The sequence below is a fragment of the Empidonax traillii genome, unplaced genomic scaffold (genome assembly GCF_003031625.1).
Source record: "Empidonax traillii isolate 1590-97213 ecotype Southwest subspecies unplaced genomic scaffold, ASM303162v1 scaffold110:size1153230, whole genome shotgun sequence".
Classification (NCBI taxonomy): Eukaryota; Metazoa; Chordata; class Aves; order Passeriformes; family Tyrannidae; genus Empidonax; species Empidonax traillii.
In genome coordinates this window covers 969,465-995,050 of record NW_020955303.1, presented here as the reverse complement: position 1 = coordinate 995,050, position 25,586 = coordinate 969,465, and the positions used below count along the sequence as shown (strand labels likewise).

Below are 25,586 nucleotides of genomic sequence, written 5' to 3'. Positions count from 1 at the left end.
CCAGCCCAAACTATTCTATGATTTAGTGGGAATGCATATCAGAAATGAAAACGCACTAACAGGAGCTCATAATGTATTGTATACTGATTTTAATTTGATATCTGGCTAATACTGTAATGTCAGCAAACTGACAAACAATCTAATAAAAATATTAAGTTGAAGTAATAATTTTTATCTTGTTGTCCTTCTTTAGTTGCAGAACCTTGTCTCACAAACTCACAGGCTGAGGACTTGTCAAACGACCTGTCAAAATCCTTTATTCTGGAGCTAATCAAACCAAGCTTTTATCCCTGACAAAGCACAACACCAGCACCCAGCCAATGAAGAAAATTGTATGCATAGTTTTGAATTTAATTATTTTTTCTAAAAAAAAACTTCAGTCTAATTGTCTTTTAAATCAATTAAATTCTAAAATCTATCTTATCAAATTTGTTCATAAATATGTTCAAAATATGAACATAAATGGAAGACTTCACTATTATGTGTATTCATGATCCTTTACTTTTTAGGTAAACAGTACTGACAAATGGACTTGCTTTATTTCAGTATTACTGTTAGAAAGAATTTATGTAAGTAATTTTTTTCTAGTTCATATTTATAGATTTGAAGGGATCGAACAGACTATTTCTAATTTTAGCGATAGGCAGACAATGACAAGACAAAAAGTCAACACATGGCTGTGAAAAACAATTCCTAAAATAAGAATATAGGTTTTTTTGTTTGTTGTTACCCCATGGCGTATAATTTTTGCACAATCCTCTGCCATTTTTCCATATATTAAAACATTGATGCTGTTCATCCGGGAACACAAGTCATCCATACCTAGAGTATAAAAAGCAGAAGTGAGTCCTATCACCATACCTTCTGCAAAACAAAACAGAATGGGAAGCAATTTACAAAACAAGTTAATCTACGGAGTCAAACACTTTCATTTCAATTAATCTACAAATAGTTATACAACTGCTTTTATGTGCTAACTATAGGTATATTGCTCAGAATATTCTTCATAAGAGGACCACTTAAAATGTGCACGTTGTACACCAGTATACATTATGTAGAAACGACAAAGATTTCCACTTGGACAATTGAGTGTATATTGTTAAAGAGGAAATATTACTCAGTCATATTTGATTTTTCACATTAACACAGAGTCCATCATAGAACTTATAAACTGAAGATATTCCAGGACATCAACATATCAATTAAGAGCCTTCCAGAAGGACTGAAGCTGAAATTATGTTGTTACTTTAAAAGAGTTTTCTACTTTTCCCTGTTTCAGAAACAACATTAATGATTTAGATGTGCAAACTTATGTTTCTAGGTTGTGGAGAATGCGCACAAACTCTTTCCCCCTCCTAAAGAGTCACACAAAATTAGCAAGATTCAGGGAGGTTTAGCATCCCTCAGAGAACCCTGAAGTCAGCAGGGATTCAAGTCCCATCAGCTTCATTCACCTCTGCTAACACAGGTCACAAGCAGTATCACCAGGCAGGATCTGCCCCCCAGGCAGATCTGAGCCTGCTGCTCAGTCACAGGAATCAGGAGACTCAGAGGGAGCAACTGATGATTTTCTAGCCACTGTAAAGGAATAAGCTGAGTATGAAACAGCAGGAAATGAAGAGTTCCTTGAATCCAACAGACACCTGACAAATGATACTCTCAACCTTCCTAGCTGGAGAGAGCATGAGCTTTAAACTTAAAAGGAACATGTTATTTTTAGTATCATTTATTACATGATGAACAATTTAGATCTTTCAAGGTTCTAGTATATCTGATATTCAAATACTTCAGTAATCAGGTGAAATTCAATTTTTTTAACTGTTTATATTAAAACAGACTATTTTGCTGCTAATCAACATACTGATCTATATTAAATGTTCTCTTACATAGTATATGCCACATATATTGTGTGCTAACAATTATGTGTGCAATTTTCTTAGTCCTTCTTTATGATAAGAAGTTTAAAAATACACTATTAAAGCTGTATATATAGCTAATACATTTCCAGGACAGTATTTTAAAAGATTATGCAACAAGAGGTCTACTAAAATATAAAGACTGTATTATTTCCATTAATTTACTTGGCATAAGTTTCAGATAAACTTTTTTTGTAGAAAATGAACACTTTTAGAGAACATTTTAAGTATAACATTTTACTGAAAACTATACACATGAGAAGGTGCTACTGATGTAATACCACAAATTTAAAATGTATACTAAAATGCAGTACCTTGAAGAACAATCTTGAAAAAGTCTGTCCCATCTCTGAGTTTTGTTAATGGGTAGGAAAGAACAACTATTCCCTAAAAAGCAAAAATAAAATATTGTGAACTAAGACTATATGCCTCTAGGTTACTAAAACACTGGTAACAGCTGAAACATTTGTAAGCTAAAAAAAGGTAGAAGTTAAGTGTTCAGTGCAAATTCCCATCTGAATTCTTGAAAAAAAAATTATTATAAACTGCTAATGACAGAACTGAAAAGCAACATTCTTGAAATGTAACAAAGGAAATATTATATGCCAATACTACTTAGATGCTACTGACTAGATGATAAACTTATATGAAACAACAACAGCTATGGAACTACATATGTAACTTTTATTAGTTACAATAATAGCATAAAAGGCTACAGTTTCAGCACAAAACCTGAAAGCCATCTAAAGAGGTAGTGATCAAAATTGTAAAAGATACAGCAAATTCTCCAAAAGATATTGGCAAAGTATTACAACATAAATATCAAAACAAAAATCACAGTAAAGATAAAATCAAATCAGGATAAAATATGCATCAGTGAGTTTTTACCGTAGAGGCCTTTCAGAGTAAAATTTTTCACACAACATGCTAACTGAACAGGAATTCAAATCAAATTCAACAACATTTTACTATAGGTTTTATAAAAAAATACTAAGACTCCACTTGGTTTCAAAACCACAACTTTGTTTAACATTTTAATTAATATATGTAATTGTTCTTGCTGAGATTCCCTTGAACTGTACTCAGGTAAATAAAAAACTACTTTTTTTTTTTCTTGTAATTATATCTTTGCAATGAAACAGTCACCTAGGAAATTTCAATCCACACCAGCATGCTATTTACAAGCAGAAGACACTGATGGAATAGTGAGTGCTTTCTGACTATCTTTGCTTTTTATTTTTTCCTTTCACATCTCAGTATATTCCATAGAGTTTTCAAATTCTGGAACCACATTTTTTGCTATAATAGTCAGGCCCCAACACTTTCCTTTGTATCCCAAACACCTACACTTTAGTTATCATCCTCAGCAGACATACCACCTACCCACCGCTTTCTCCACATGCTCAAGACACTTGGGCTCCAAAATCCAATAAAACTTATCTTCACAAAACTTGCTCTTCCCCCACAAATCCTTCACTGCTTATTGAGTTCATAAGCAAACTTCTTCCAAAACCCTTCACATTCCATATGCTACTAGACTCACTCTCAAACTGACTATGTGCAATTCCTCTAGTGACTGTCTCCTTCCTTCTCAGTCCTTGCCCCTCAGTCTGCTCCCATAGCTGATTTGGCAGCTGATTTTCAGCTTTGTCACAGCAAAATCCAGAGGATGATGAACAAATGGGAGAAGGTATCCCGTTTTACTTAACAGACATTATGTCTGAGGATGTACAAACATTGTTTGTGCTGTTGTTCCACAAAATCTGCATTTCTCAGAGGGATGTCAGGAAGAAAAAAAGTTTCAGATGAATGACAGGACTGAGGCACACAAGCCAGACAAAAGCATATCAAATGTTTTTTGTTGCTTCTTTCCCAGAACACCCTTCATAAAAATCCTCATCTGCCCTTCCTCCTTTGTCAAAGCAGGATCTGATCCCTATTTTGGCAGTCTAGACTAAGTGTGCTGTGCCACCATTAAGATAACCTAACGTCACTGTATTCTAAGGTTCACTTCAAGCTCAGACTGCAGAACTGGATTTTCCTACATATTTAATGCTGCATTAGCACCAGTTTTATCAGCTCTCCAGCTGCACTGTTTTTATGCCAAGCTGTTTTAATCACCTACTAATCTGTGTCAGCAGCAGCATGTTCTCTTAACATAAGGCAGAATTCTGAGAAAGACACATTTTTCCTTTTGGCAATCAGCTACAGCATCGCATATATGCTTTAAATCATAGTTTGGTAATCAGTGCTCTGCTTTCCTAATGGAAACATTTATTTCGGCAGAAACATTTTTGAATTTATAATCCATTTTTGTCTCCTTCATCATTTTGTTCTGAACAAGAATCCATGTTCTTCCATGTCAAGGCTGCTTGCAGACAAGGCTCTTCAAAGTAGGAATGCTTATATATCCTGCAAGTGAACAGGGATAGGAAACTACACCCTGAGGAATAAAATCCCTGTTTGCTAGCAGCATTGGTTATTGATGTTTCCATTTATTTCTTTACAAGACCTAAGGGAGGCTGGATCATTCTGAATCAAATCATCTCCTATCACACTCAACTACTGCCTGCTTCCAAATAGGGTAGTTTTGTTCCTTTGCTATACCTAAGTGCAGTACTCCTGGCATCTCTTCAACACCACAGTGATCCAGTGCAGAGAGTGAGAGCACCAAACCATCCTCTCTCACTCCATTGATATGGATAGTCTTCTGTCAGTTTATTTCTCATAAATGGACTCAAACACAAGGTCAGATAAGCGCTAGAGCTGGAACTGGAAATACAGAACTGGGGAAATGAAAATGTTTTTTGGATACAGAAAAACATTAAACCTGTTCAGCTTATATTTTTTAAATGTTTGTGCCATTTTTTAAGGATTTGAGACACCCAAAGTTTTCTACAGAGTTAGTTTGCTTTAATTTCTTTTCCCTTGTGTTTTTTTTTGGTAACAGACTGAAAGCAAGCCTCAATTAATGCTATTTTCTGACACTTGAGCATCAGGGATGACTAAAAAGAGCCATGGAAAAAAAAAGTTAAACAGGATAAAAAAGAACACCCTAGAGAATTGACACTGCATTTTACAGAGAATACGTGCTTTAGGTAAGCAAAAAGTATTTCTGCATTTCAGTAGTACAGCAGGATTGTACTTCCAGTCTGAAATACATTTGGGATTATTGTACAATGTAAGTGAACACTTGGTAATGACAAAAAACCCAATAGTATCTTGATGGTGGTAGTTGCTACAAATTCTTCTTTTCATACAAAGGGAGAACTTGGTATTATTTGTAACTCTCTTCTCCATACAAAGGGAGAAGTACTTTAGAAAGTTTTATTCTGAAATCTGATATTTAACTGGATGGAGGTGCTTATTAATATTTTTTTATAACAAAGTACCATTTGACCTACCACAATCCATCCATTTTCAGCACAACATTCTGCATATTAATGTGTTTTTAAATGGGTCCACAGTTTATAAACTATGAAAACAAAACCTCTTATAAAATTTCAGTCTGATAATGTAACAGAAAAAGGTACGACTATGAATCAATGAAGGCATTAGCAAAAGGCAATGAGGTTCAACAAGGTCATAATTTTTCATTGCTTTCAGATATGAAACAGATGCACACAAAGACACAGAGTTTCAGAATCTCTCCACCTGAGCTGGAATATGGAGGGTGCCTTGTAAATGTAACAGGAGCTATTTCAAAATAAGACAAAAGTTTTTAATAAGTTACCTGAATATATTTGTTGGTATGATCACAGCCTTCTTGCAAGTGTTTCAAATCCTCATTTTGCAAATGGCTTGGCAGTGGAATCTCAGATTGTTCTTTCACAATCTTCAGCAACTGAACAGGCATAGTTGATTTATCTAAATAAAAAATTATAAAGAGTCCTGAAGATACTCATCTTGTTCAAATTAAAAGTTACTAGAGGTCGCAGTTTACTCAGAATGGGAATATTTATCTATTTCATAACAGGAAAGTTTAATTACGTAAGACTAAGAATTTTCAGAGGGATTGGTCTTGTCTCTTAGTACCATAAATGGCAAGAAGAGAGAAAGTAACACTTCCTTAGCAACAGATAGTCATCCAAATTACTTAATTTTTCAAGCATTCCAAAACACCACAAGTGGCAAGAAAATATTGCTTTACATATAAACGCAAAAGGGCAATGTAAACAATGTTAATATTTTATGTACAGAAATACAAACCAAGAAGAGACTTCTTCCTCAGCATACGATCATGGATAGACAGTCTCTATATTCAATTGCTTCCCTATAAGAAAATTTGACTGCATGAAAATAAAACATCTATCAATTTATAATGAAAAAAAAGCTTAAGTACAGATTTCAAAATTTTCATCAACTTTCCACCAATGAAAAAATAATAAAGAATATAAGATGGGCATCTACAGCTGCTAAACATGGAATACACTGCGAAATAGCTAAAATATGTGCAACTGTGTTGACTACTGCTTACTTGCTGTGCTCAAAGTCAATAAAGTAGATTTTTGGTGACAGTGTTATAATGCTGAGAATTGGGAATAGGAAGAATGGTCTATTACAGTGAAGTTGATGGTGGATTCACCATCCCTGGAGGTTTTTAAGCAGAGATTGGATGTGGCCCTTAGTGCCATGATATAGTAACTGGAGTTGGATCAGGGCTTGGACTTGATGACCTTGGAGGTCTTTTCCAACCCAATCTATTCTATGATTCTACATGAGAAATAGAAAGAAGAGATCTAGCAATAAGTAGCTATTACTATATTTTCTCATTCTTCTTGGAGTATTTTTGCTTTTTTGCTGTACAATTCTTGTTTCAAGTGGATATCAACATAAAAGTCACAGCATTATAAATCTTCTGTTTAAGTACATTTTAATAAACTAAGAAAAAATGCTATCTGTTTTCTAAAATTCAGCTGGCAGTATTATAGCCACAGTCCCAATTTCAGACAGAGTTTTAGCAATGACAGTTTTATATGACCATGAAGAACAGAAAAAAAATTTATTTCCTATACTTACAAATGGACACAGAACCTGGGTATTCTACTCAATAAAAGTTAAAATTACACTTCAAATTAAGTTCAGAAGTGCTTTTTCAGTGCTAGGCAGACTGAATTCTTACAAAATATTCAGTTATAACGAACTGGAATTGGGAAACCATTGCAAAATGGAAATATCACAAGTTAGAAACGTGAGTCCCTTCATATAGGTGCTTATGGCAACATTATAGATATCCTTTTAAAAAATACCTTATTCTTCAGAAAAATCAAAAATCCACCTCTAATTCCAGGATCTTAAAGATATGAGACTTCACTATTTGTTCACGACTATTTCTCTAGTTGTGAAGGACTTTTCTTTCTCCTTCTCCATCTTTCAGGAAATTCCCCTTGTCTAACAGATATTAGCAAGAAGTCACAGTCACTAAACAAGAATTCTGTGAAATAAAATACTTCAGTTCAAGGATCTTTCAGTCAAAATGACTATGCATGGAATGACCGGCTTTTGTTTTTCCTAGCTTCCAATTTACGTGAGGAGGAAGGAGTGGCAGAGATGAAAGGACCACAATCCCCTTTCTCTGTCCCCAGCGTTTCTCAGGAGAAGGAGGTAGAGTAGCTGGGAGTGGAGCTAGCCCAGAAGATGGGAGAAGTGGGGGAAAGGTGGTTTTAGATTTTTTCTTACTTCTCCTTATCCTATCCTGATTTGATCAACAATAAGTTACATTAGTTTTTTTGTGTCTCTTTTGCCCACAGACATAATTGGTGAGTGATCTCCCTGTCTCACTCCCCAAACTTTTAGTTGTATTTTCTCTCCCCTGTCCTCCTGAAGGGAATGACACAGTGGCTTCGGTGGGCACCAGGATTCCAGCCAGTGTCAACCTAGAACAGCACAAAGCTGGGAGATACACCACCAGACAGGTTTCAATTTGTACTTGAGCTGAAGGAGAGGTCACAGCCTGCTACAGAGGGGCAGATGCTGTTCTGTCACTGTTGACTGCTTTAACTATTGAGGTGCTAAGAGTTACAATTTCTGTGAAATGTCGCTGAGGCTAAAAATGATGCCTTTATCTGTATGTTTTCAAACATAACCCAGGAGAGCACTGTCATTAGCTTACTAGGATTCCAAGCCTCTAGAGAAAAGAGCAACTAGAAGATTTACACAGCTTTTCAGTTCAAAGTATCTACTTCACACTCTATTCTAGCAGGCTGAGAAGCTGATCTATTCCACCTAGAAAGAATCAACTTCAAAGTTAATCAGCAATATTGATCTTCATCCAGCAACAGTATAATGAGCTAGGGAGATATACAACATAACAGATTAACACTTTTTTTTTCCTGTTTCTTTCTGTTACAGTGCTTGAGCAATTAAATAGACTTTCCTGTTTGTGGGGTTTTTTTCTTCCCCTAGATATAAAGATATCTAGCAACACAGAGCATTTTGTTATAATTCAAACGTCACCATTAAAACAAAACAAAGAAAGTAACTATCTCTCTGATGACTACCCTCAATTCTGTAGCTCCTATCCTTTAATTTAAAAAGAGCCCTTGCCACTTATTTCAATAGGACAAATATTCCGTATGTGCCTTCAAGATTACAAAGGAGAATTTCTAAAATGAAGCCATATGTAGGTTGATGCAGTGGGGACCTGCCCATATTATTTACCTGCTGTACACTCCTACAATTTATTTATGTAAATAATATTCAGGTACAAAACAAGTGGTTTTTTTTCCCAGATCTTAAACTTTTGTATATATAAAACTGAGGTCATGGGTTTTAACTGCTGTTTTAACTGTTGAGGTTCCCAGATTCTTGTTCTCTGCAATTAAAAAACTAGGACATGAGTATGCAGCTCTAAGAGCCGTAAAAGTAAATTTTCAAAAATAAACTGATAGGCACTGGCTTCCCAAATCTACATGAAGATATTGTTAGTGCTCTTCTTGGTGTTCACAACTCTCCTGACAAGCAAATAAGTGAAAGTAAGTCTGTCAAGTATCTTTGTTGTTCTCAAAATACTGACTGTAACACTGACAAGAATTATTCCAACTTGAGCCTGCTGCTGAAAAAGCCTCTAAGTGGTGTAAACAGAGCTATTCATAAGGATGGGTAGTTAAAAAAAACCCAAACAATACCAACAGAGACTGTAAGAAGAGTAGACAGCATCATGGACACTCCTGGAAGAGGAAGGACACACAGCACATGCACACAGTGAAGAAGGAAGGCTGTGAACTACAAATACCTTTTGCCTTCCAGTAATTAAAGTGCCAAAATATGACAAATGAAGCAACCAAAAAGCTTAATGATTTTAACAAACAAAGAACTGTATGAAAGGATCTACACTGGACGAGAAACCAGACAGGATGTACAGACTGTATACCGTATATAGGATGTAACCCACCAGTCAACAACCCCAGTGACAATGTGATGTAATGTAATGTAATGGCCAGTCTTCACGAACGAAGAACCGGGGAAGGTCTTTCCACCTTCCAGCCTGCGTATTGGATTTTTTAGGTGAGACACAGTGTGCGCGGAACTGAGCCCACCCTTTAATCCTAAGGTTCATCTGCCGGGGCCAAGCGAGCTTGGACGGTGGCAGTGAGGTCCTCAGGACGTAGATGGATTGCCTTACAGGGCTAACGAGCTCCATCTGCCCGGGGAGTGGCCCCAACCGGGAATCGAACCCGGGCCTCGGCGGTGACAGCGCAGCGCCTTTACCTTCTAGACCACCAGGGGACAATGTGATATATCTCACTTGCTTAAGTAAAATACAACACTGAGGATGGCTGTGGGCTTAACTCTCATGTGCTGCTCTGCCCTGTTCTTGCCATTCTACCTACAAATTTTCTAGATCTTAAATTTCAGACAGCGGAACAATCTACCTCAGTACAATAATTGTCTTCGTTGCCTACAGAATAGTAGTATGTATTTCAAAAGCATAAAACTCAAACCACAGTACACCAGAAAACAACTACTAAGTAGAAATGGCTTTGAATAAGGATTAACCTTCAACAGAAAGAAGTAGTCTTTTTTTTCTTTTTTTTCTGGAATGAGGACATTATTCCACCGAAATACTGCAGTCAAAGATTCTCTCTTTCTCTAGGTCCAGGAGCTAAAGAAAAATTTCTATATTTCTGAGGAACTTGACCCCATCCTTCTCACTTGCAGCTTGAGAGTACAAACATCCACAGATTTGAATTGGGCACCTAGGTATTGTTTGGGTTGCATGCACAGACACTTGAAAAGTTTTCAGGTTCACAATGTTTTCATCAGTTCCCACAGAAAGAAAAAAAAATAAAAATCAGCATTTCCTTTTAGGTCCAGTACAGCCCAGACACATGCCCTGAGAGTCTGATAACTTCTGTGTTTAAAACTGAAGCATAAACCCAAAGATCTATGCACTTATAGAATCAGACAGTGGCTTTTAAAGACTACAATTTTTGAGCCTTGCACTGCAAAACAGAGTGGTAGGAAGAACTTGACCATTTAAGTCTTCATGAAACCTTACTTCTTTTTTCTCTAGGCTTTTTTATCTTCCACTTTAATTAAAAAAAAAAATCTTAAATTATGTTTGGAAAAACATCAGAATCTAAACTCTCAAAATCAGTTACACCACCCTTCAGTGCACACTAAAAATCATTAATAAACCACAGGCTACAGCTGCAAGTGAAGTTAACATCACACAGCCACAAACACTACAGAACTGTTGACATCAACACCCGTGCAACATAACTGAAAGACAGCAACAAAAGAAAAATAAGCTACATGGAAAAAGCTAACATGTTCTTATCATAAAGACAACTCATCACTGTTTCTCCCCTTCTTCCCTGATTCTCTAGGCAACATGCAAAGCCAAATTTTGTACAGCAATTAACATAGTAAAGCAGTACAAAGTTTCTAAAACAATTCATTACAAGAAGCTGTAGGTAGCAAGCTCAGTATATAAAGACATTGGCATGAAAGGACAATGTTAAACTAAAGGTACCAACGTGCCTTTTAATTGTCTAAAGCACACAGAACATTCTAGCAATGAAAAACACTTTATTAGTTATGATGGACGGTCCAAGCTGACCTCTGGTTGGAACCAGGAATCGTTCCATGTACATCCTGAATACAGAAGTCGCAGAATTCTTTTGCGCAAGGAGAATCACTAGGATTCAGTGAAGAATAACTGAACTTTAACAGATTATAACAAATTGAAAGAAAAGTCGTTTCACTAGTAATGGAATGATGTCCCATCGTAGATTTCATATATTTGAAGACATATGTCTTTCAAGTCTAGCTCTTTAAAACACTGTAATTCTGCTATTTTCTTCAGTAAAAATTCATCAAGACACACTTAAAACAAGAAAAAAAAAGAGACTCTATTAGAATCCTAAATTATAAATAAAATGCAAGATAAGCTTTACCACTTTTACTTCATACTGCAAAAAGGAAAATATAAATATTATAAACAACAGAGTTCCACTGTAAAAAACTGCAAGTACTTAATCCTGAAAAAGCAAAACTGAAAAATAAGCATATTCTCTATCTTGACTCCACAAGTAATTGAAGAGGAAGTCAAAGTTAGCTCTGGTCTTCTCTTATGGTGGATCATCATAATACATCAATCTAGTCCACAGGATACCAAGTAAGTAACACCTCTCTGTCTGGATTACTCAGATCCACTCAGCATTTAAGCCCTTGTTTGAGATAAAGATACACACTATTGAGTCCTGACTCTAGTTCTCACTACAAGAAACAGACTATTCCTTTGTAGTCTCCTCTAGAACACAACTTTTCTTCAAGAACTAACAAGAAATTAGCTTTGGAGCGGAAAATCAAAGAAAACGCAAGTGAGAGATAAATTGAAAAGTTTATTCCCTGCTCTACAACCAAGAAATACTTCAGTCATACACAAAAATGACATGAAGAGGATTAATGTCTTTTTGGTAAAAGGACACTGCAGTAGTCAGAGGCATAAGGAGATTACTCATCCATCAAAACAGATCCTACTTGCAGAGAACACATAAACTCATTCTTCAAATCAAAGAATAAACCACATGATTATGTGGACTTCTGGAGGAAACCTCACCACAGTTTCGTGAAGAATGAAGGAACAGCCACAAGCATCAGCATCTCACTGATGTGGTCAGTCACAGTGGTCGATATCTGAAGCCCCTGTAAATACAAATACAAGTCAGTGCAATACCCAGACTAACTGTACAAAAGTTAAAACAATTATGACGTAGGTAACGTGTCATTTTAAAAGCACACATGTGGACGCAGCCATATACTCTTACTATAGTTTACGAAAAATTTTCTCATAAAAATGAACATTTACATCTTGACCAGAGTAGACAACACAGAACTACCTTAAACTTAACCTGCAGTGACAAGAAAAATCTTTTGTCAGACAGCAGTCTTAGTGAAATCCGGAGGGCCCTAAGTGAACAAAATGTGTAGTCTGAATTTCTGTAAGAGTCTCATCTTGTAACTTATTTTTTCCTTGACAATCATCATGAACAGAAAATAAGAACTTTCAGTTAACTAAAACAAGAGAAACCAAGTTAGTAGCATAACACATCTAATTTCCTTAGGTGCAAGGCTTCAACTTGCTCTTGCTGCAGATCTTCAGGTACTTATGTTTTGGAAATAAGTCCTAGGCTATACTTACTTTCTACTAGAGTACAACCAGAATTCTCAAAAAAATCCCACCAAAAACCAAATCACCAAAACAAACAAATAAACCAAAAAACCAACCCACAACCCCCAAACTAAAGCAAACAGACCAAAAAACCATCAAATCAAAATCGCCTTTATTTCAGATTAAAATTTACTAATCTGGCATTATGCGAAAGAGGCCACAATCAAACATTACCTGAGGAAAGTGAGTTCTTGCACAGCCATTATCTCAACAGTATTTCAAGCTCTAGGAAGCAGCAACCCGCTGGAAACCAGAGAGACTTCGGGCAGACCGGGTTACACCGCGGATCCTCTCGGGACGTGAACTAACCGCTTCAGAGAGCCAAACGGTCAGCCGCAAGAAACAGAGACCTTGAAAACGAGATCTCGGACGCGTTAGCACGGACGCACTAACAACAGAAACTCCTTTTCAGCCCATTCGGAGCCCGAGGAGAAACTTCCAGCGCGCCGCCCGCCCCACGGCGCCACTTCCGCCCGCCCCGCGCGCCGCCCGCAAACTGCGCGTGCCCGGGCAGCGTGCGCACGCGCGCCGGCGGCTTCAGTCCCCCGCCCCCTTCGCCCCGCGCGCCCGCGCCCCAGGGATTGGGACAGGGACAGTGACAGGGAGGGGACCCGGGAGAGGGGCTGGGACAGGAACGGGAACAGGATCAGGGGCACAGGGAAACCGTCCGGGAACGGGGCCAGAGTCAGGAACAGGAACAGGGGCGGGGAGCGGGAAAAGCGAGGGAATGAAGCGTTCCTTGTGTCGGGGCGGGCCGGGCTGTGGCCGAGCCCCTGGCGGGGAGCAGGGGCGGTCCCAGCGGGGCAGACCCGCTGGCAGGATCCGTGCCCGCCCCAGCGGCGGCTCCTCCCGGCTTTTCCCCAGCTCTCCTCGAGCTGCCGACGAGCTGTTGAAGGCCCCGGTATCGTCCGTGGAACGGGGTGCTCAGCGCCGGCAGGGCTCGGACCCGTGCGGGGTGTGCCGCAGGGCAGGGGACGCCGAGGCCGGGTTCGGGCGCACTTAAGAGCTGCCGCCTGCAGAAAGTTAAAAAATGTGTGTGTATGTGGAAACACCCTGCTGCTTGCTGGCGTCTGTGTGGGAGGCATCAGGCCAGCCTTTGGAAACCAGTCATTGACAGCGACACGGGGACCCTGAGGCTTGCTGATGTTTGCGTGCTGCAAGTTGACACATGCCAAGATCCCATTTGCAGTGCTTGCCAATTCAAAAGTAGAGCATTTGTGGCTCAGCATCGCAACAGCAAGACTTCTTCCTTTAGAGACTTCAGCTGTCTGTCTCTAGTACCTCAGAGATGTCTTCTGCCAGTCTGTGCTCACTCTTTCCTTTCTCATCTCTGCAGTCTTGGATATCTGGGACAGCTTTCCTTTTCTTATCACTTAGTAACTTTAAAAAAGTCCCACTGGAAATAATTTTCTTCTTTCTCTACCTTTAAGTTGTTTCCTTCAGAACCCTTTCCCTGTTTTGGAACTGTTTTAGTTATGTCTCTGGAGTGTTTTACGGTTACACTTGGAATTCAAATTCAATTAAAAAAAGTAGAACTTGGATCCATCCATGTTCAGGAAGCCTCTGGAGGGACATCTATGCTTGGTACTCATTTTCGCTGTTGACAACCTTGTCTGGAACAGGCTTCTTTTCTTTGATCATCACTGTTCTCAGTAAATTTTAATCCCATGCCTTCCATTGGGTATTATTGTAGCATGCTTGATTATAAGCAAAAATATTATTAAGACCTTGTTATTACAGGCATGATAAAAATAGCCCAGAGTTAGAGCTCAGATGGAGGCAGCAGTTGAAGCACACCTGGTTACATGGAGGACTAATGATGTGACCATCTGAAGAGCCATCTACGGCAGAAGAGATAGGCTGAGAAGTTTGGTGTCAATTGCCACATCTTCTGTTTCTCTCAAAAGATTTTGAGAAATCAATCTTACTTTTAGGCTGCTAAATTCTGCCAGGTGAGCATTTCTGATGGAATGCTGTCTGCCCTCTCTTAATGACCTCTATTTTTAAATCTATATTTTAAAAACAACAGTTTTGATCATAAAAATTTATCAGCAAAGAAAGCTGATAAGGTGGTGTAGAACACAGTCAGAAATTAAACATTTTTAGAGCCTCTTCTCATTAGGTAATAAAACTGGATAATTTGAAAGTGCAAGGTGAGGGAATTATGCTTTAACCCACTGATGCGTTTCTCTTTTTTGTTCCGTTTATTTCATGTCTGTAAAAGCTGGTTAGCAATTATGATGAAGTGAAATCATGGAAAGTTTATACATTATAGGTGAAATAAAATAATTTGAAAACACTGCGTAGCACTCTAGGGTAATTTAAATGGTTACTTGATCTCCTCTCATCTTTTGTTGCTTTTGTTTCCAATTACTTTTTCTAAATTTGCTATAAAATTATTTTATAAAGTAATGCTAAACCTAGAGGAATTAGAAGGTTTTTATGTCCTGTATATAATCAAAAGAGAAAAATTAAGAAGCTGTAGATAAGCAGAATTTTGATAAAAAAAAGATCCCAGTTTTATATGTCAACAAAACAATAATTGAGTCTGTCAGAAATTTAGCCTGAAAGCTGTTTTTCTTGAATTTTTAATTAAAAAAATGTTTTTTAATGGTAGTCATTTCCTTCAGTTGCTCATTTTTCTTCAAGAAAATGTCCAGTTTTTGCTGGGAGAATATTACAGGCAATATAAGAAGTTAGATGAATGACATTACATCAGGAGGTGATTTTTAATGTTCCAGTAACTGTGTGCTGTATATTCTCATAGTACTTTCAGTAATCTTGAAATGTGCTGCAATTTATACATATCATAGTAGAAAATAGTACCTCTGCAGAGAAAAAAAAGTCCCCAAAGTCAGAATTCTGTTCTTAACATTGGTTTGCCTTGTGGCTTTCCATAAATCGTGTTTAAAGCTTACATTACAAAATGAAAGTCTGTAGATAAATAACATGGCAGCCTTATTTCTTGAACTTCTGCTGAAGTTCTTGAAAAGAGGGGTCCACATGTAACAGTTACACAGTTTACACTTAAGCAGTTTAGGAATTGTTGAAAGCCCCAAATACAACTGAAATTCTGATCCCACTGAAAATGGTAAAAAATTTCCATTCACTCAAGCAAGAACAAAACTTTCCCCTGTGTATCAAAAGTATATGTGACATAACACATTGAATCAAAGCTTTCAGAAATAGAAGCCTTATAAATTAAATCAGTATCTAGTCACAGGACCAGGAAACTAGATAGGGGTTTTGAAAACTAGTCTCAAGCCCATGTTTTTTTCAAGAAAAATACTGGGCAAGAGTTTCAAGTACATTTTGAAAAGCACTCATTTTAGTGGCAGTCAAGTCCTTAAACAATATTGAAAATTCTATCCAACCTTATTTTCCTCTGATATCTTACTGAACAGTAGCAAAAGAATTGTCCTATAGGATTCATTAGCAGCTGTCTTTCTATAATATTTTCCAAGTCCAGCATCAGACATTTCACAGGCTGCTGATAAAATGTGAAATGTGAAGTATATTCTCAGATTCTATATAATGCTGCTTCCAAAAAGGGTCAGCTTTCATTTCATTTGAGAACTATTGTAAAACTATTTCCAAATACTTCCACCGCTAAAGGCAGCTCTTTTCTACTCTTTTAACTTTGCTTTGGTTGATAGCACTTGATATTTTAGTAAATTTTATGGATACAGGCCAGCCAAGTTCAGGCAGAGATCCTTTTCAGTACATCTGAAATTATGAGTTGATAGGCTAATAGAATTCAAAAATCCGGATTTATTAAAATTGCTGACAATATTACAGTATAAATATTTAACAATTTCTAGATGATTTCCAAGAATGCATTTGACTAATTCCATCTTTTTAAACAGTTCACGTGAATGACTCAATAAGAAATCATATCATCATAGTATGCTTCTCACTACAAAGTGCTGTGATTGAAGGATTTTCCTTCTGTAAAGAACAGTCAAATACAGAGGCCAGAATTAGAGTATTTTGAAATAAATATATACAAAGGACTAAAATAAATAATTCTTTGTTATTTGTTTTATATTAGTGTTCTATGTGATTGAAGCTCGCTTACAGGGGTATAGCTTATGTGAATGTAAAAATAATTAGAACATTTAATAAGTATTTAATGGGTATGTTATGATAGGAAGCAAAATTTGCAGAGGAGGATAAATCTTTTATTAGATGAAATTGTATAGGTTATAGATTTTACAAGTTACATGATAGCAATGGAACACTTTCACAGATTATTGCTGATATTTCATTAGCTCAGTCACAGAGCAGATTCATGACTGTCTCCCTGATCAGAAGCAACCACCTTTAAATAACTCACTAATGAGGTAGTGGGTGAAGAAAGACTTATTTTGTACAGGAGACAATTTTCTCCTATATGTAGAGGATAAGAAAAGGAAGTGGGAGAGGTTCCAAGGAAAAGTAAGAGACTGAATGTAGGTAAGGGAATGAAGAAAGTCTCTACTATTGTGTTTCCGGAGATATCTCTGCTTGTGTCAATTCTGTGGTTCAGCAACTCTAAAATACATCTTAAAATCTCCAAGTTTTCTTGAAAAAGAAGGTGATATATGATACAAGGAGTTTCTCATAAAGAATTAGTTCTCGTGCCTACTGACCACTTCAGAACTTACTGGGGTCTTGAGCATTATTAAGATAGATATTAATAGAATGTATGGACTTATTACATTAGTGTAAATTTTGGAAGATGACCGAAAGTTGTTTGAGGTCAGTGTTAGTGTTTTCATCGGTTTCAGGAGTTTCCTATTTATTGAACCATCACAGATACTGTAGAATAGATTTTTGTTTGCAGGTATTAAATATGCTTCTTTGTTTATAATGACACATTTTTATTTTCAAAATTTAATACGCTCATTAAGTATGTTTGTTGTGTGGTTCTGTTCTTAGCTAATATTCTTAGCAATAGGGTTTTATTTTCTGATGAGGCAGATACTCAAAAGCCATCTGTAGAAATGAACGATGATGGAAATTTATTATCTCTTTACATAGTAGATTTTTCTGTATTTTAAGTGAAATACTAAGTGAAATAGCTCTAAGAATATTGAAATACTGCTCTTTATTCTAAAGCCTCAGTTGTCTGACTATCTATAGAAGTTTGTGCTTCCTTCACTGGTGCTTATAAGCTTACACAGGCTAAGAAGGCTACTGCAAAAAATAAATCTGATTGATTTAATTTCCCAAAGTGTTGATGCGTTAGTGTGACACATATCCTGAGAGCACAATAATGAAAAGAAACCTCTACACTTCAGAAGCATGGAATCCTTTCTTTTGTTGCAAACAGAGGAATAAAATCAGGAATGTGTTAACATATTTCTATGAGAAAAGTATAACAGTCATAACTACTTGGTAATTAGAAATAAAGTGAGATGTTTAATCTTTTAAGTGCTTGTACTTAATGTCAGAGCATTTGTTTGTATATCTATTCATTTCACGTGAATTTTGGTTAAGTGTGCTTCAGTTGTAGACAATAGTGGAGAGGAATCCAGGCATATATTTTTAAGAAAGTCATTAAAAGAGCTTATTAAAGGGTACAATTGTGTAAGCACAGATAAACGGAATTATTTCTACAAGAGCATAAATATGTGTTATTTCTAAAATAGTATAGTGCTTCTTGCTCTGTAATTTTCATAATCTGAAGCAATTGCGTTTTTATGATATATACTAAATCGTGATTTTTTTTCTTTTCTGTAGGAAATAGAATTCTTTAAACAGAATTCTTTAGGAACCAGTTTATTAGGGTTATTATCACAGGCATCATCGTCCTCACTGTGGAAATTGGTAGATGCCATCATGGCATCATTTAGTGGAATGAAAGTCTAGTGGTATCATTTAGTGTTTAGCAATGTAATGGTGACCAAAAAAGCCCATCTCCACAGCACTAAGATTGCAGAGACAATTAGAAGTGAAATTACTTTATAATGTAGTGAGATACTTACTTTGAAACCAAAAAATACATCAAGAAGCAGAAGGATTACTTGGGAAGGATGTTACTGAGAAGCCTATCCCTTTTAAGTTATTTAGCTTTTATTAGTGTGATGATGGTGCCAGTTTTCTAGAAATCATTGCATTCTCCAGCCTAGAGAAAACTGCTTTACATAAAATGAATTATAATTTATTAAAATATGGACTTTCTGGGATACATAAATTACCCCAAAAGCACAAAAAGCATTTGTTCTCTTTCCTGAAAAATCTTTACCTCTTAGGGCTCAATTATGGTAATTCTCTCTTCATTGATTATAGTTGGATTATTCAAATTTTTCCTGCTTTTTCACATTTAATTCTCTGTTCAGCTTTGCATTGATGTATTTTTTAGTTATATAATCTGGCTTTCAGTAAGATAAAAGTAAAAGGTAAATTAAGTTAAAATCAAAACTAAATAAAGAGGGGAAAGACCTGTGGCTTAAACAGAATGACTTTATCTAGTCACACTAGTCATGTTCACCTCCTGTCCTGAAACTGAATGTTTTCTAAGAGATCCTTAATTCAGGTTTTAACTGAAAGCGTCTTACGTGCCTTTTTCAGTACCCTAAAGCTAAAGCATTTGGTATCCAGTGCTCTTAACATTTTTAGCTTCAGTGTTCTACGAAAAACTGAACAGAAGTTGTTCTACTGTGAATAATAGACCATCGTATTTGAAAACATTTATAACTTTGGAGAGGTTTGCCAAACATTTTCGTCTGTTTATTTTCTTGGGTTGGATGATTGCTTCTTCATTACAGAGAAACAGAAACAGTGTTTTCCAAAACATAGTAAACATAACATTTTTTACATTTGGAACCAGCCAAAATATTCAAACTGAGGCAAAATATACCATGTTTTGTGACTATGACTGACACAGAAAAGTGTCCCCCAGCAACTGAATAAGAAGGAAGCACAGGAAAAACTTCTGACCTCTGTCCTAGTATCTAACGGTTTAGCGATGATTCTGCACTCATCTTTTCTTCTAGTTTTTGCTTATGTCATGGTTTAGGAATGGTACTTCCCACTTCAGTGCCCTCCCAAGACTCTCCAAACCATATGCCGCTCTTTCTCTCTCTCTCTCTCTCTCTCCTGTTTCTCCCTTTCCCTGCAGCAGGGTGCAGAGGAGAATTGAAGGCACAAGAGGCAAAGATCATGGGTTGAGGTAAAAACAATTTACTGGAAACAGCAATGAAATAAGGAAATGAACAGTAACAGCAACAATACTAATGAAAGAGAGTATAAGAAAATAAAAAAATCATATGGAGAAGAATGCCCCAATAAGAGTTAACAGAGGACAGCTCCCTCCACTGTGTTTTCTCTGCCAGAAGGAACCCCTTCTCCTAGAAAGATAGTCCCTTTCCCCTGCTCCCACCGATGATGTGAGGTGGTATAGAATAACCTCTGTGTCCAGGCCATGCCCCTTCCTGGCTACTGCAAAAATTATCCCTGTCCTGACTGGAACCAGGATATCATAAATCAAGAGTGCTTGTGATTTCATCTGTTACAGGCCACATTTTTTTGAGCGCAGTTGTGTTATACTTTCTTTTACATTCTTGTAGACTTCAATGGGAGTCAAAGCCACATGGCATTTTGAGGAAATAAGGATTTTTCATCTGTGTCAAGACCTTATTTAACAGATTGATGAGCTCGAGAGGTACTACATGAGCTCAATTTCACAGAAGTGTTAGGGCAGATATTCAGTCCCTGCAGAATTATGTATGCTACTGTGTTCTTACAACCTAGGCATTGGTCTTGTTGCCATGGTCTTTAAAAGGTAGCACACCTGGCAAGTAACAGCAGATACTGAGAACGTCGGTTCTTTGTTGTCCAACAGAAGTATTTTGTCAAATTTAAGGAAATGGTTGAAAAATGGTTGAAAAAATAAGATGCATCAATAAGGACAAGCAAAATATACTGGTGCAAAAATAGTCACTGTAAATACATGAGGCTAAACAAGGGGCCAAATGTCTGTTTTTCACATGTGATTCAGGCATGTCATTCTGTTCTGAAAAAAAAGAACAAATTACGTAAGTAGAGTGTAAGATACATAAAACTAACCTTTCTGTTCAAGAGCTATGATAAGCTGAAGTAATGTGACCAGTTTCTGTCATAAAACTTGAAAAAAAACATAGGTCAGTTGGAGGGGTTCTGAAGGATATCAATGCGAATGATGAAAGGCTTAGGAAACATGACCACCAAAGATGGATGGAGTTATTCTAATGTGGAGACATGTGTGGATAAAAATTAGAAAAAAAGAAGAAATAACTTTTTTTCTGTGTGTCCAAAGCAGCAGTAATAAGCTTAAATTCTTAAATGAATGGTTCTTATTTGACAATAGGACAGACTCTCTGACAAAAAAAAAAAAAAAAAAAAAGTTGAGACGTGGAATAATTTTTCAGAAATCTGCATTACTGAATGGATTTTTTTGGACCAGGTTAATAAAATGTTTAGTTTAACTAGCTGATTTGTCTCAGAGTAAATGGATGGATGGATAGATAAGATACCTTCTGGAGAGCACTTCAACCCTATTTTCTGTGGTTCTTTCCTTGAAACACTTACTTACTTTAATTTTTTAAATTTCTTGAAGATGTATTATTCTCAGTTAGACAGCATTGTTCTCAACTGGTTATGTGAACTCAAAGTAATCACTGTCCAAGGATGGAAATCCATTTATACACAGACTGTGAAATAAATATTAACAATTTTTTGCTTTTTTTGTGACAGCATATATTCATGGGTTGTGGTTAATATAAGCTTAAAAGCTGTCTTTTAGTTTTATTTTAAACAGTCTTGCTTGATTGTTTATTGCCACATTTTCATGCTGCAACAATTCTTTGTTCCTTTTTGTATATTGACAATGTCATTCAGTTTTGTGGTTTGTGTGTTTTAACATTATTGGTTTAATTGTCATCTTTTACACAACATAAAAATCTAAGAAGTGCTAGCGGTTTCAAAAATTTTAAAATTTATTTGATAATTTCATTAGTAGCATAAAGGAATAAACATTGTAAACAGTGTTTTCTGATGTATCATGATTACAATTACATTCCACTGAATTGACTAAAACTAGGTGCTCAACCAGGCATCTAATTATTTTGAAAAATTGCAGTTGAATGCTGCATTTGCACTGAATAAAGACAAATGTTTCTGATAAAGATAAAGATTTCTGCATCTTTAAGAAAGCAGTCAAGTGTGATGGAACATAATAGCACACCAAATATGGAGCTTGCAACTTTTACTAATAGAAATAGTCTTTTCTTAAGTGAGATGGTCAATTTATTTGCATCTTTTTATTAATGTTATTATTTGTAACAGTAGAGAGAATGTCCAAGATGGCATTTTTAAAGAAAACAGAACATTTTCTCAAGAAGACACATTAAGAAGATGTAGATCACATTTGTCTCAACCTTGGTGAATATGATTATTTCTTTCCTAGTTTCACGTGAATCTTTTGTGTGATTCTGTTCACAGAACACTGCAATTGATCAAACCCTACATATCTGAATATGTGTTCTCAAATGTGAAGCTATCTTTGAAGCATCTACAACAGTGAGGATAGCAGTTTTAGCTTCTCTGTGGTTGAGACAGGTGAATTTTTCTAAACAAGGTTCATTTCTTCTTAAGAATAGTGACTACTGATGAGCTTAGCAACATTATGAAAAAGATGATTACCGGAAAAAGTCTGTGATGGGTTGACCCTGAGTTGTAGCCAAGCACCCACCCAACTCCCTCTTGCTCTCCTCACCCTCAACGTGACAGAAGAGCCTGTAGAAGAGAAGCAAGATAATTCATGTGCCAAGATAAATACAAGGAGGTCACTTACCCATTGCTGGGGCAGGCAGCATAGATCAAATTGCAGAAATTATTTATTGCAAATTAATATAAATATGTAATTACTCTTTCACGTATTAAGAAATAAAAAGCAAATTAAGAAAAAAAAATCAACATTTAGGGAAAACAACTACTCCTTTTCCGAAGCTTGATTTCACATCAGACACCTCACCTCCCACCTTGGTATGGCCACAGGTGGTGTTCAGTGCCTTCAGTGAGGCAAGGAATTGCAATGGCAGAGGGCTGGTGGTGTTTGCAGGCAGGATATAGTGGTTCCTTTTGATACTCCTTCACTCTTTTCCTCTTCTTTGGTTCACAGTTTTTGTGCCTTTGGGAATATATTCTCTGCCATAGAATACCTTCTGCCACTCTGACCTCAGTCTTCTCTTACTGTTTCCCTTGGATTCCCTCCTCCTATTTCTGTTCTCTCATTCTCTCTATGTTCCCTCCTCTTCTTTCTGGTGTTTCTATCCTTTCTCAAAAACATTTTCCCAGAGGCACCACCAAATTCAGTGGTGGCTTCATCTTTGGCCTGTGATGGGTCCAGAGCCATCTGGAACTGACTGTGTCCAGTGATGGACAATCACTGACCTTCTTGACAGGCCACCCCTGCCACTGCCCACTACAAAAACCTTGCCACACCAACACAGAAACTAATCCACATTGCTTTTTCAATCAGAAAACCTATATCCCATCATCACTCTTTGAGAACTGCATAGAATCATCAGAAATCTGAAGTTCTGCATGTTCTCATCAGCTTTCATAATTCCTTTCTTCTCAGCCTGCCTCATGACTTTTAATTTAAACAAATAATATATAAAATATGTATTTTTTAGCTGTTAGTTTGACTTATGGGATATTCAGCAGATATTGCTCTGCATTGACAAAGATAACATCATTTGTATTGATGTCCTGCCCTAAATTTCCCTCAGTGTGGGCAAATTTTATTCTTATTTATTAGTTTTCTTACTCTAATATGTAGGAAATTTATCAGAAACTAACACTACATTGTCCCAAGGAGAAAACCAGTCACTTACAATAAGTGCTTTCAACTAGGAGAAGGCAAGAGAAGGCCAGCAAGGTAATAAGGGCAGCCTGATGAGAGGTAGTTTTAGCACAGGAGCAAATTAAGCTTTGCCGAGGTCAGCAGTCCAATTTCTCAGTGAATTATCTGTCCGTTTTGCTGTTGGTCTGACAGAAGCCAGTCTTTACCTGAGAGAAAAAGTCAAGAGGGAGAAGAAAGTCAAAGGGCATGAACTGTGGTGGACAGGGTTTAAAAAAAATGATCATAATGAACAGTTACATTATTACCTTCATTGGAGAAATATTCAATAACCATTCCAGAATTTAAATATCCCATGGCTCGTATATTCTGCTAAGTGATAGTAGAAATCACAAACAGAGATTAAAAAAAAAAAAAGGCAAAAAAGGGTAGAAGTAGTGATTGAAGATAATTACTTTCTACACCTCCTTAAGTCTGAAAGTGCCATCGTTGCTTATTAACTCTGCCTTTTTTCTCATCCATTATTCTTCGTAGCAGTTTCATGAAATTCTTGGGATCAGAATAGGAAAACAAGACAAGGGTTTCTGTATTCCTTGGGTCAGAGCCTCTGGCCTCTATGGAGAGTACTTTCTACAGAATTTTCTTAGGGCAATGCAGTTTAGCATATCTCACACATAAAAAGATTCAGAGATGACAGTCATGAAGTCCATAGGTAAGATAACAGCAAGAAATTGATTAATATTCTGTTTACTATCATAATCTTACTCTAAACTTAATAACCACTGAAATATAAGGTGATTTCCCACATGATGTGCTTGCAAAACAAAGTATCACACACTACTGAGAATATTAAAAATCTTCCTTTCTTATATTGTTGTCAGATAATCAGATTGTTCTGGGAACTTTTATCAGGTGGTACTGATAAAATGAAAATTTTACCAATACCACCTCAAATGATAATATATGACAGCACAGCTTCCACTGATATCAACAGGTGTTGCATGTAGTCATCTGAGGATTGATGTGGACTCCATGTGGAGTGACATTTCAGAGATTAATGGATGTTTATGATAAGTCATGAACAATCCTTTTATGAATTATTTAACTGTCAGAGGCATGGATACATACAAAATCACAGAAAGGTGATATGAAGAACTGAAATGGAAAACAAGATAGAAAAGGAGCAGGACAAGAAAAAAAGAAGGCTATAAAAACAATAAAAGATACAATTGACATTTTACTATCTGACCAGACATCTTTAACTTACTGTAAGTCTATACAATCTCCCTTAGGGAATAAACTAAGATAATTAAGAACCCTGAAATGAAGTAGACTAAGATTAAGCCTTAAATTTATTGATAACTAAGGAGGAATATCCCTATGGTAGACTTTTAAATTTTATAAGGCTCTTGTGAAAGCCAAAGGATGCCAGTGAGTCTTGTGAAACAACAGGTGGAGCCATGAGTATGACATAATGCCTTCTCTTTAAATCAATGCAGTAATAATTTTGTTTTTATACTACTGAAAATTGTTCAGAATTTTTCACAAAGAGGAGAAACATCCTCAGAAAGTAAGAATTGGTAACTGCCACTGTCTGTTCTAAATGTAAGAATAGGAAACCAGTCTGGAAAAGTAAAAATTGGTCTAAGAGAATAAGAAACATACTCATCTGTTGCCGGTTCCAAGTGAAAAATAAAAATTAAGTGCACCTATTGGCTGCTCAAAGAGGTGGTGTCCCATGCCTCTTCATGTCTCCATGATACAAAATTGAATTAAAGTTTACCAAAAATGGAGCCTCTCTATGAAAACTTCCCATGTTGCACATATTTTTCCTTTCCTAAACAATTTTTGTTAATGGCCTGGACAAGTGGACAGAGTGCCCTCTCAGTGAGTTTGAATATGACACAAAAGTGGGAGAAGCAGCTGATAGCTGTGCTATCTACTCTTCAGAGAGAACTCAACAGGCTAGAGAGGTGAGAAGAACCCAGGAGATGAGCCATTTTAGAGTGAATTCATGAAAGGAGCTTCACCTATGGTCTCTGAAGGAGCCCATGGAAGAGCCTGTCTCTCCCCACTGGCTGAGAAAGGAGGAATCTGCCTAGTTTAGGCTATTGTGCCTGAATACTAAATGAATGTGCACCTTTTAGGCAGCCAGTTTGTAGAG

General features: G+C 36.7%; 1 protein-coding gene across 4 annotated transcripts in view; it reads right to left on the bottom strand.

The window, feature by feature from the left end:
* The window catches only part of POT1 (protection of telomeres 1), an 83,381-nt gene extending 70,319 nt beyond the window's left edge, over positions 1-13,062 (bottom strand). For all 4 annotated transcript variants that reach the window (XM_027882701.1, XM_027882702.1, XM_027882703.1 and 1 more), the window contains exons 1-6: positions 12,769-13,062; positions 11,983-12,068; positions 8,029-8,141; positions 5,650-5,783; positions 2,231-2,303; positions 731-822 (exon numbers count right to left, since the gene is read on the bottom strand). In XM_027882701.1, coding sequence (XP_027738502.1) covers positions 731-822; positions 2,231-2,303; positions 5,650-5,772 — 288 coding nt within the window. In that variant the 5' untranslated portion in view covers positions 5,773-5,783; positions 8,029-8,141; positions 11,983-12,068; positions 12,769-13,062. The remainder of the gene's footprint in view (positions 1-730; positions 823-2,230; positions 2,304-5,649; positions 5,784-8,028; positions 8,142-11,982; positions 12,069-12,768) is intronic.
* Positions 13,063-25,586: the final 12,524 nt, after the last annotated feature.